This window comes from Nannospalax galili, unplaced genomic scaffold (assembly GCF_000622305.1).
Source record: "Nannospalax galili isolate Female #2095 unplaced genomic scaffold, S.galili_v1.0 scaffold101, whole genome shotgun sequence".
Classification (NCBI taxonomy): Eukaryota; Metazoa; Chordata; class Mammalia; order Rodentia; family Spalacidae; genus Nannospalax; species Nannospalax galili.
In genome coordinates, this window is record NW_008345700.1 from 2,034,305 (window position 1) to 2,047,211 (window position 12,907).

A 12,907-nucleotide genomic window follows, 5' to 3' on the forward strand; every position below is an offset into this window, starting at 1 on the left:
ATGAGAGGTCTTTTCATCTTCTGGTGTCTTATTCAGTTTCTCCAATGTCTTAAAAGTTACTGTACAAGTCCTGCACTTCCTTGGTTAGTTTTATTACAAGATATTATACATTTTTTATGCTATTATAAATGTGATTATTCCCCCAATTTCTTGGTATGTTTGTTGTTAATACATAGGAAAGCTATTTTGTGTCTGACCCTGCTACTTTGCTGAATGTGTTAATAATTTCTAGGAGTTTTCTGGTGGAATTTTTAGTGTCTCTTAAATATATCATATCATCTGCAAAAAGGGATAATTTGATCTCTTCCAATTATTACTCCTTTAATTTCCTTCTCTTGTCTTATTGCTCTTTCAAGAGTTTCAAGCACTATGTTAAAGAGGAGGGGGGATAGTGGACAGCCTTATCTGGTTCCTAATTTCAATGTCCTGGAGGCCCCACCAGATGAACTTGAACCAATGTGCAAAAAGGAGGGTCAACACAGGAAACATTTCTTCCATTCTTCTAAGTGAAGCCAGCCACAGTGGAGCAGGACCTTTGACTTATCTTCACATAGATGGAACTTGTTCAAGAAAGGAGCCAGGGGCTCCTCCCAAGCCCGTGTTACCCCTGAGGAACAGATCCTCAAACAACCTTAAGAGGCTGTTCTTGCAGAACACCCTGGTTCGAATCCTAGCACCCACATGACAGCTAACAACCGTCCATAACTCCAGTTCCAGGGGATCTGACAGCCTCTTCTGTCCTCCGTGGGCATTGCACGAAACGGGTGCACTTAACTTACATGCAGGCAATATACGCATACACATAAAATCAAAATAACAAGTAAAACATTTTTTTAAAAAAGCATAGCCAGGCGTGGTGGCACACACCTGTAGTCCCAGCACTTGGGAGGCAGAGGCAGGTGGATCTCTGTGAATTCAAGGCCAGCCTGGTCTACATAGTGAGTTCCAGGACAGCTGGGGCTACAGGGAGACCCTGCTTCAAAAAGACAAAAAAGGGTATAAATAAATTGGTTTATCTGAGCCAATTATAGGTCTTAAACACCCAAAAGGAAAGTATAATCAAAGATTAATGGGGTAAATATAATTTTTTTAAGAGTCCATATGTATAGCTAAAGGCTACATAACAAGAAACAGTGCCAGACAGGAGATACCTTCCTTTGAGTTATTGGCCAGGGTGGTCCAAAAGACTCCCTGTCAGTAACCCAGCATAGAACTGGGAAAATGAACTGTAGACCCCAATCTTATCTAAAGAAATACTGACAACTAACTGCTGTTAGATGAGGAACTGCCGATCTTCCTAAAACAAAGACCTCTAGATAGGCTGACTGGATTCAGCAGACAGAGAAGCACTGGGGAATGGCTGGGGGTGCCGACAACACAGTGAACTGTAACAGGGCTGACAGAGTATGTGGGCTCCAGTGTGTGGGAGGGGGGAGGCTATGGGAGGGTGCCATTTGTGGGTATATAGATAAATAAGATTGTGTGGGATGTTCTATATGATATACACACAAAAAACCCCACAGATTTTTTAAAAAGACATTTGAGGAGGAAGCATAAAAATTTACTTCATGTTAATTAGTAGCGGTGATAAACATTACCAGTGAAATCTACCTGAAGACTATATCCATACTCAGGTACTAAGGATCTGAGTGTCATCGACTGTGACTAGTAATATCAGATTAAAGACACATGTGCAAACTTCTAAGAGTTAGTAGCATTAAAAACGTAGGAAACAGTATATTTTAAAATGAAATGGAGATCTTCATTAAAGGGTAAAAACTCATTCAATTTTGTGTCTTACAGGGTTCATACTATGTTCAATATTGTATAACCATATTAACTCAACTGTGAACCTAAAAATTTACAGCCACTTTTTAAAGAGATGTATTCTTGATCTGGAAATTATTACTGAATATGTTAAAGCTGTAATGAAAAATGTATAAGTTTTCGCATGTAGTGGGTACACAGTAAGAGATAGCTAATGCTATTGCTGTGGGTTGAGTATCCCTTATCTGAAGAGCATGGACCACAGCGTATCAAAGTTTTGAGCATTTTGGATTTCAGACTTTTGATTAAGGGTGCGCAGCCTGTGCTAGTGCAACAGCCTGTTATTTGTTGAAGTATCTATAGTGTACTTCTTGATTATTATAGCTGAGCACACTGCTAGAGGGCCAGACACAAAGCCCACTTGTCACATTTTGTGAGCCAGTGGATCACTAAGGACCAGGTGAAAATGAAGCTCTGAGTCAATAGGATTCAGGGTGGGACCCAGGATTTTCATCATATCCAGCATCACAGTGATGGCAAGCAAGGTTTCAGGGGGTGAAGCATGTAAGACATGTAAAATTCGAGGTTGAGCTGGGCGTGGTAGCCCACACCTTTAATCCCAGCACTCAAGAGGTAGAGGCAGGCATATCTCTATTAGTTCAAGGCCAGCCTGGCCTACATAGTGAGCTCCAGGCCAGCTGGGGCTACGGGGAGACCCTGTTTCAAAAAGAAAAAAAAAAAAAAAAGATTTGTAGTTGAGTGTAAAGGCTGGAACCCCAAGGAGACTGTGGAAACTCCAAGTCAAGAATAGTTGTTTTAGGTAACATTTAATAGAATTTCTTTCTCCTTCTTTTTTTTTTTTTTGTGTGTGTGTGTTTTTTGAGACAGGGTCTCTCTATGGCCCCAGCTGTCCTGGAACTCCCTATGTAGACCAGGCTGGCCTTGAACTCATGGAGATCCTCCTGCCTCTGCCTCCTGAGTGCTGGGATTACAGGTATGCACCACCATGCCCAGCTTAATTTCTTTCCTTTTTTTAAAAAAAAAAATTTATTGAATTTTCGTATATTTCATACAGAGAATCATCTTTATAACCCCGTCTCCTTTGCCTCCCCCCCGCCGCTGGAGTTCATACATTCTGTCATTTTTGTTAAGGCCTATCATGTAAAGTTAGTGTCCCCAGATGTCCCTCAGTGCAAGTTCATCTACTGGGATCTAGTCCCCTCCCTTTAAGATCAGCTCTAGCCAGGTGTAGTAGCATGCACCTTTAATCCTAGCACTGGAGACTGGCAGATCTCTGTGAGTTCAAGGCCAGCCTGGTCTCATCCAGCAATAATTAGCTGCAAATAATTTGACTAAGATTGGGGCCTGCTGCTCATTCCCATAGTTCTGTGCTGGGTTTTTGTCTGTGAGTTTGCGTGGGTCCTGTGCGTGCTGACACCATTGCTGTAGGTTCATATGAGCAGGGTCCCAGAAGCCTGTAGGACTTTCTTTCCATAAGGTCATGCACCTCCTCCCTGGCTCTTAGTCTTTCTGCCCCCTCTTCCTCAATGGTCTCTGAGCTCTGGATGGCTGGATTTTAATATAGGAGTCCTGTCCAAGGACCCACACCCTGCAGACTCTTATTCTCTGCATTTTGGCTATTTGTGACCTTTTGTGTTCCTGGTTCTCTGTTAAATGAGGGAGCTTCATTGATGAGGGTTAAAGATACATTAGTGTTCTCTTCATCCCTTGTTCTGTTTGTGAGCCTTAGGTGTAGAGATTGCATCCTGGATGTGCCACTTAGGCTTGGGCAGTTTACAATCTCTGTGTGTGACCAGTTGTAGAACTCTCATTATCTCTGTCTCTTGAAAAAGAAGCTTCTTTGATGGGTTGTGAAGAATATCTTTCTTTTTTTTATTTTTATTTTGTTATGTGTATGAATGTATTGCCTGCATGTATGTATGTGCACCCATATCATGCAATGCCTGCAAAGGTCAGAAGAGGGCATTGGGTTCCCCTGGAACTAGAGTTACAGATGGCTGTTAACTTCCAATGGGTGAAGGGAATCAAACCCAGGTCTTCTACAAGAGCAGCTAATGCTCTTAACCACTGAGCCATCTCTCCAGCCCTTTAATAGGATTTCTTTTTCTATTTTTATTATTTTTATGTGTACGAGTATATTGCCTGTCCGTATGTAAGTGCACCTGTGTTGTGCAATGCATGTGGAACTCAGAAGAAGGCTTCCGACCCCCTGGAACTGGAGTTTCGGTCAGTTGTTACCCGCCTTGTGGGTGTGGGAACTTGAACCTGGGTCCTCTGCAAGATCAGCCAGTGCTCTTAACTGCTGAGCCATCTCTCCAGCCCCAGGATTTCTTAATACTTAAAAGGCTAGAGGGGGCTGGAGAGATGGCTTAGTGGCTAAGACCCCTGACTGCCCTTGCAGAGGACCTGGGTTTGATTCCCAGCACCCCACATGGTGGCTATGAACTGTCCTTAACTCCAGTTCCAGAGGAATCTGACTCCCTCTTCTGACCTCTGCAGCATTGCACAGCACGGGTGCACTCACGTGCATGCAGGCAATACACTCATACACATAAAATAAAAATAATAAATAAAAATATCTATTTAAAAAGCTAGAGGAAGAAAAGCAAAGCTGCTCACTGTTCCTTTACCAGAGAACACATGTATACTGGTGGGAAAACAGCCTCCAGTTTGCCCAGGAGTATCTGCCAGGCTGTCCAGCTTCCCTTCTGTGCTGACAGGGTGACATCTACCACGTGCTCATGAGCAGATGGCATCTTGACAGAACCGCTGCTGCCTGGTGCTTACTCTGGACATGCAGGGCTTTTCTGTGTTGATCCTTTGCCTCTTCCTCTTGGTGCTGGGGCATTAGTTCTAGGGTATCATCCTCCACTGCTGGCTTCCCCTGTGCTCTAGTAACGTGTCCACAGATTGACAGAGGCACTGGGGAAGCTAGATTGTCATCAACTGTGAAGTCACAGAAATAGATCCTTTGAAAGTATTCTTTGAAAGTATTTTTTCATGTAATAAGAGAGAATAGCTAAGTTCATCAAGGACTAATTGCTTTAGTGGTCTGCACACAGAGTTCACTATATATCTTCAGATCTGTAGGAGTATGCAAAGCAATTAATTCATTTTACAGTTGTCATATGAATGTTGTTTGCTGAAATGAATTTTGTAAAGTTTTTATATATATATATATATTTATTGGTATACATTGCCTTGCCTAGCAATTTTATTTTGTTTTTATTTTGTTTTGTTTTTGAGACAGGGTCTCCCTGTAGCCCCAGCTTGCCTGGAATTTGCTACATTGATCAGGCTGGCCTTGATCACACAGAGATCAACCTGCCTCTGCCTCCCAGAGGCAGAATTAAAGATGTGTGCCACTATGCCGGGCCTTGGCCTGGCAAATTTTGTAGAATTCTTGAGCTGCCCATAGTTGTATCTGAAGCCTGTGGCAGCTGGAATCACTCCTAGAGGGTGGTTTTGCTTTCTGCCCTTTGGGAGACTGCTTATTACTACAGAGATATCTGTGACTATTTCTAGTCAGTGCTTAGAAAACACAGTGTGACTGACTTCTGAATAAGTGAGCTTTTGTTGTTTTATTTTTCCCTGTAGAGACCTGAAGCCTGAGAATATCCTCCTCGATGATCGTGGTAAGTGAGCAAGCCTTCCATGCCTAAGTGTAGACAGAAAGCTGGTAGAATTAGCCAATTATGGCAGACTGGAAACAACAGCTAAAAGAATCTGTTTGGAATGTGTTCTTTAAAGAGCATCCCACAAGGATGGCATTCCATCCTTGTTAGGTAAACACAGATGTGCCAGGTTTTCAATTACAGCTGAGGTTTGAAACGGGAAAATGAACCCAACGTATTTGCCATCCCATTTCTTACTGTCGACCCACGACTGGCTTTATTCCTCAGTTCCCCACATTTGGTATGCTGCCCTTTGTGCTGTCCTCTTGCTGTACAACACATGTCACAGAGCAGCGGTGCAGGTAACTGGATGGGGACCTCATGATGGTGGATGGGTTGGGGAATGGCACTTGCAACCAGCTCCTTGTTAGTAGCAGCACAGGTACCACTATGACCTTGCTGTCTCTGTGCAGTGGTTGTACCTAGGATACAAGGAGCCCCATTGCTAGACTGTTCATGTGAACTAGGTTGGCATTGCTGGGAAAGAGCTTCTGTCAAGTGATTCTTAGTGGCTAAGGCTCTTCCTGTCTAGTGGAGAGGATGAAACAGGGCCAGAGTGATTGCTGCAGAGGAAAAGAACAGGCCCATGCCACTGAGTCCTGGGGGCAAAGGTGAGGTTATAATGTATAGCTTTTGTTTCCAACTTCAGCCCACCGCTTTCTGCTTTTATCTCACTTATGCATCTACTCTTTGAAGAGGAAAGGTACTGGAAATTTCATTTTATGGAAGATTTGGGAAGCAACTCAGCCAGGGTTTGTGCATAGCATCTTGCTCTAAGCTTGTGGTTCATGCTGGACGTGCTGCACTGCTGTCCAGAAGAGGCAGGAGAAGCTGGGCATGGTGGAGCACACCTTTAATCCCAGCACTCGGGAGGCAGAGGCAGGCGGATCTCTGTGAGTTCAAGGACAGCTGGGGCTACAGGGAGACCCTGTCTCAAAAAGACCAAAAAAAAAAAAAAAAAAAACAAAAAAAGAAGAGAGAGGGGACCCTTTGGGTGGGCAGGGGGGCTATTTGCCAACCAGGCCAGCCTGGTCTACCCAGCAAGCTCCAGGCCAGCTGGGGTCACAGGGAGACGGAGACCCTGTCTCAAAAAGACCAAAAAAAAAAAAAAACAACCAAAAGAGGCAGAGAGAGCGGACACTGTGTGTGGGACGTGGAGTCATTTGCAAAGTATGTGAGCAGTTGAGAGAAAGGAGCAGAGCAGTGTGTAGTGTGCTGCCTTTGGTGTGAGAAAAGAGAGGAAACAGTATCCAGTGCCGTGTGTGCTATGTGTCCAGAAGCATAAAGGAAGGCCGTAAGAGTCAGTAGGATCCTGGGAGAGTGGAGTTGGTGTGGCCAGACCATGTGCCAACACTTCAAGCTTTTCATGCATTTTCAGTGATCTCTGAATAGCTCCATTGTCTCTAGAGTTTATGCTACAAACTTTAGGGGACTCATCTTTCCCAAATTCTAATCTCTGCTACCATAGGTAGCCATCAAGGGAAATCTTGGGAAGTCTAGTCTTGAGAATCAGTCCTCCCAAGACTAGAAACCACACATGACAGAAACCTCTACTCTCCCCAGCATAAGTTCAACACAGAGGCAAAGCCACTGCCATGTACAACCTGGGACCTCGTGGGAGGGGAGTTATGGGAAATGTCGCTATTCTGAGGAGGCTGAAACTGCTGCCCAACATTGGGAACTCTCTATCCTCCAATCTGGTCCACTGTCATCCCACTACTGGAGTGATGTGAAACCAGGGCTCATGGGCAGAGACCACAGCTCCAGGTTCATGACTATCACAGTTCCAGGTTCACAAGAGGGGACCACAGCTCCTATTTTATTTTTAATCATGTGTTCATGTGCGTGCGAGCATGTGTACACATGATTGTAGATGCTTATCAAGGTCAGAGGTGTCAGATCCCCTGGAACTTGAGTTACAGGAGGTTGTGAGCTGTCTGACATGAGCACTGGGAACTGAAATCAGAGCCTCTGCAAGAGCAGTATGTACTCTTAACTGCTCAGCCCTTGAGTTTTTTTGTTTTTTTTCTTTTAAATCTTCATAGGATTCTCCTTGCTTCTTTTGTCACTGTTGTTTGTGAGTCTAGGTGTATCAACTAAATCATGTACCCATAAAATTCCTAAGTGGAAGTTCGTTAGCCTAAATAAAAGGTAGCTTCCTAAAATGGTAATATTCCTTTTTGGGAATGAGCAGATTACAGTCTGCACTATACATTACCCTAGGCAAAGGGACCATACATAAGCTACTTTAAAACCAAGACAGCTTGGACCTTTCCTGAGAGTTGTGTCAGTTTATTAATGGAGACAATGATTGGACAAGTGTTCTTGTAAAGGTACTAGCTATACCAGCTACAGCTTGTAGCTGGCCTTGTGTGACTCATGTTTCAAGCTGTGTTTCACAAAAATGCCTTTTGATTGTTATTGCTATTAAGCAAGACATGAGTGAGAGCCTTCCCTTCATGGCTTTCTCACCCTGCTCCATCTTATCTGAATTTGACATAAGTGATGCCGTTTTGATTCCAACAACTTGTACTAAGTCCTAACCACCCCCTCTCAGCATCTTAGAAGGTGTCCATATTTGGAGATAAGTACTCTGATATACAGAACATTTGCACATAGTGGCATTCTCTGAGTGAAGTATCTTTTTTTAAAAAAATATTTTATTATTTTTAGGGGTTGGGGATTTAGCTCAGTGGTAAAGCACTTTGCCTAGCAAGTACAAGGCCCTGGGTTCGGTCCTCAGCTCTGAAAAAAAAAAATATTATTTTTATTTTATGTGTATGTATGTATGGACTGCATATAGGTCAGTGCACCTGTGTCATGCAATGCCTGTGGAGGACAAAAGAGGCTGTCAGATCCCCTGGAACTGGAGTTATGGATAGTTGTTAGCTGCCATGTGGGTGCTGGGATTCAAACCCAGGTCTTCTGCAAGAACAGTCAGTGTTCTTCACCGCTGAGCCATCTCTCCAGTCCCCTGAGTGAAGTATCTTAATTTTACTGTTTCCTTAACACTATCACCATTTGTTCTCCAGAAAAAATCTCCTGTTGAAAAAAATCCCCATATGTAAGCCTGCTGGTACTAGAGTAGAAAGTATTCATTTGCTATTTTTCTGCTTGATATAATGTTCATTTTATTTTTGCATATGTACCTGCTAGTTAAAGAAGTAACAAGTACAGAGGCTGGAGAGATGACTCAGCACTTGGGATGCCTTTAGATCCCAGCACTTGGGAGGCAGAGGCAGGTGAATCGCTGTGAGTTCAAGGCCAGCCTGGTTTACATAGTGAGTTCCAGACCAGCAGGGGCAACAGGGAGACCCTGTCCCAAAAAGACAAAAAAAAAAAAAAAAAAAAAAAAAAAAAAAATGGTTGATTCTGTGTTTTAGTACTTTTGTTGTCTATGATTAAAGGGGTTTTGCCAGATATAAATCTAATTTTCTACTGTTGGTGAAACTGAATATTTTATATGGAATTTTACCTAATGTGAAAAGTTAAATATAATTTTAGATCAAAATATTTCAGAGTATGAAATGCTAATTGTTTTTTTTTTTTTTTTTTTTTTTTTTTAAGCCCTCCCTGTAGCCCCAGCTGTCCTGGAACTCACTATGTAGACCAGGCTGGACTTGAACTCACAGGGATCCACCTGCCTCTGCCTCTGAAGTGCTGGGACTACAGGCGTGCGCCACCACAACCGGCTGAAATGCTAATTTCAGCAACCAGCTGATTCCAAATGGGGTTGGAATCTTGAGCCTTCTGCATGCTGGGCAAGTGTTCTGTTACTGAACTATGTTCCCAGCCCTTGTCCATGCTCTTAAGATGGCCTTTCCCCCAGTTGTAATTGCTACTAAGATGCTCTTACTTCTCCCCATCATCATATTGTCTTAACATTCACAGGACACATCCGAATTTCAGATCTTGGTCTAGCCGTGGAAATCCCAGAAGGGGAGATGATTCGAGGGAAAGTTGGGACTGTTGGCTACATGGGTAAGTGAAAGACCAGCTTGGTGGTCTTCATCCTTTCCTTCTAGGCCTCAGAGACAAGAGGGAAAGATTCCTAGTCTTTTTAAAAATATATTTTATTATTTTAAAATAATATTTTATGTATTATTTTTATTTTATGTGTATGAGTGTATTGCCTGCATCAGGCTTGGCAGCAAGCACCATGTCCACTGAGCCATGTGGGTGCTGAGATTCGAACTCAGGTCTTCTGCAAGAACAACCAGTGTTCTTAACCACTGAGCCATCTCTCCAGCCCCATGATTCCTAGTCTTTTAATTTACTTAAACAGTATAAACTTCAGCCAGATATCCTCAAACCATAACAAAAATGCCACATTGAAATAGCTTTTATTTTATTTTATGTGTGTGAGTGTTATACCTGCATGTGTGTAAGTGTACCATGTCATGCATTGCCTGCAGAGTCAGAAGGCAGTATCAGATCCCCTGGACCTGGAGTTACAGACAGTTGTTAGCTGCCATGTGGGTGCTGGGAACTGAACCCAGGTCCTCTGCAAGAGCAGCTAGTGCTCTTAACTGCTGAACCATCTCTCCAACCCTGCATTTATTTAATTAAAAAAAAAATTCTATTGTGTTGGGTGTTGTGCCACCCACCTTTAATCCAGCACTTGGGAGGTAGAGTCAAGTCTGTGAGATCAAGACCAGCCTGGTCTACATAGTTCCAGACCAGCTGGGGCAACAGGGAAGCCCTGTCTTTAAAAATAAATTTTTAGGGACTGGAGAAATGGCTTAGTGGTTAAGAACACTGACTGTTCTTGCAGAAGACCCAGGTTCGAATCCCAGCACCCACATGGCAGCTAACAACTGTCTGTAACTCCAGTTGCAGGGGATCCGACAGCCTCTTCTGTCCTCTGTGGGCATTGTACAACCCAGGTGCACTTACCTGCATGCAGACAATACACGCATACACATAAAATAAAAATAATAAATTTTTATTACATTTATCTGCTGCATATGTATGTTTATGCTTGTGTGCATGCATCTATGAGTGAGCCAGGGAAAGTGTTTGGAGGTCACAGAACAGCTCACAGGAATAAGTTCTCTCTTTCCACCACCATGTGGGATTGAGGGATCAAACTCAGGTAGTCAGACTTGGCAGCAAGTGCCTTGACCCGCTGAGCCATCTCACCAGCCCCTGAAATAGTGTTTAATAAAATGCGTAAAACTAATTATCACCACAGTACCCGACATACAAAGAGAACAACTCAGATTCTTCAAGACTGAATGCATTGGTTAGATACAAACTTCAGTTTAAAAGGAACATGCAGGGCTGGAGAGATGGCTCAGTGGTTAAGAACACTTGCTCTTCCAGAGGATCCGGGTTTGATTCCCAGCTCCCATTTTGTGGCTAACAACCATCTGTAACTCCAGTTCCGGGGGTCTGACACCCTCTTCTGGCTTCTATGGGCACTGCATACACATGGTATACCTACATACATGCAGACAAAACACTCATGCACATATAATAAAAATGAAAATTAAGGTAGGCATGGTGGCACACACCTATATTCCTAGCACTTGGGAGGCAGAGGCAAGCGGATCTTTGTGAGGCCAGCCTGGTCTACATAGTGAGTTCCAGGACAGCTGGGGCTACAGGGGGAGACCCTGTCTCAAAAAGACCAAAAAAAAAAAAAAAAAGAATTACAAATATGTAAAAAGAACATGCTAGTTTTTTAATGCCATCACATAGCAAACCTGATTCCACATGGAAAAGAAATCTTTTGTATGAAGCGCTAGCTTTCAGTAGGTTTTAAACACAGAATTAAAGGTAGTCGCCTAAATGGTATTTTCTATATTGTGAAGGGTAGAAGTTAGAGAAATGGTCCCAAGAAAGTAGCACACTGAATTTTCTTTTAATAGAAAAGGGTTCAAAGGGTAGCTACATTTTAACAGAGATCTGAGCTTCAGTAAAAACCGCAGTTGGCACTATAAAAAATGTATAACTTTTCAGTTATAAAGCTTATGAATGCTGATTTACAAAATAATTGGGAGAGACTAGAAAAATATTGGAGCACTTGAGTTGTACATGCAGCAGCTTTGGAGTTTGTGAATACACAGGCTCTTAGAATGACTGATACTTCCCTAAAAAAGTCTATTTTTAGCATAAACTATACTTTCAAATGTTATCAAAATGTTAAAATTTAACTCAGTCTAATGTTGATAAATGTTTTGAGGGCTTAGAGGGTCTGCGGAGTCCTCTAGTCTGTAGCCTTTCTGTAGATGCAGAATGGAGCTCACAGAGGGCCCTGAGTCCTGAGGTTACATGGCTGTCTGAGGGCAGAGACAGGGCAAGGCCACAGCTCTCCTCACGCTGCTATGTCTTGTGTGTGGGGCACACAGTCCCCACACAACCAACTTCTGGGAAATTTTCCTGCTCTGGTTATTTCAGAGATGTGTGGGCAGTGCCACCCACCCATGATGGCCTTTGAGGGCATGGTGGGCCTCTAATAGCCTAGCAGGAGAATCCTCTACTCACATTCCTGCCCTTGGCTGGTTCCTGAGGTTTTCACTGACTTGGGTGTACAGGAAAATCCACTTGAGGCACGTGTGGGAACACTCTTGAGACTTTGAAGGGAACACCCTTGGGAGGCAAGCTTTCTCTGTGGCACCATTTTCCTGTATTACTCACCTTGCAGCAATCAAATTCGTCCAGTATGGATACACAGACATTTAAAAATAAAAACTTCACTGAGTTATCATTCACACATCTGAAAACCCAACAATTTGAAGTGTATAATTTAGTGGCTCTTGGGATATTTACAGAGCTGTACAACCAGCATCATCATCACATCTAATTAATTTTAGAACAGTTTTCATCACCCATTAGCAATCACTCCCTAGTCCTCACCTTCTACTCCTGGGCCCTCCACCATGAATTTACGTGCAGTTCCCATTGATTTGTATATTCTGGATTTTTTTTTAACTTTTAAAAAATATTTATTTATTTATTTATTTATTTATTTATTTATTTGGTCTTTTTTTTGAGTGCCATGGCAGGCATGTGGAGGTCAGAGGACAGCTTGAATTAGTCAGTTTTTTCCTTCTACCGTGCAAATTCTGGGGATCAAACTCAGGTCATCAGACTTGGTGCCAAGCACCTTTAGTTACCTCACTGAATCCATTTGTCAGGATTGGTTTGCTTATTTCACACAGCATTTCACTCTGTAGCCCAGATTGGTCTCAAGATCCCCCTGCCTTCACCTATCAAGTGCTGGTGAATGTGTGCCATCATGCATATTAAACAAGTCCTTCAAATTGTACTGTTCTTACCTGATTCACCTACTGATGCCTATGCTTCCTTTTCAATATTCATGTAGATGACGGGGTATTCTTTCAAGATTTTAGATTTGCTTTAGTGACAGATAGAGTTTATACTGAGTTCAATATTGTATAACTGTATTAATTCAACAGTGAACATAAAAATTTTATAGT

General features: G+C 42.7%; 1 protein-coding gene across 1 annotated transcript in view; it reads left to right on the plus strand.

Moving 5' to 3' along the window:
* Grk4 (G protein-coupled receptor kinase 4) overlaps window positions 1–12,907 on the plus strand; it is a 70,490-nt gene that overhangs the window by 49,175 nt on the left and 8,408 nt on the right. The window contains 2 exon segments of the mRNA XM_017800295.2: window positions 5,386–5,423; window positions 9,354–9,443. Of these exon segments, the coding sequence (XP_017655784.1) occupies window positions 5,386–5,423; window positions 9,354–9,443 (128 nt within the window).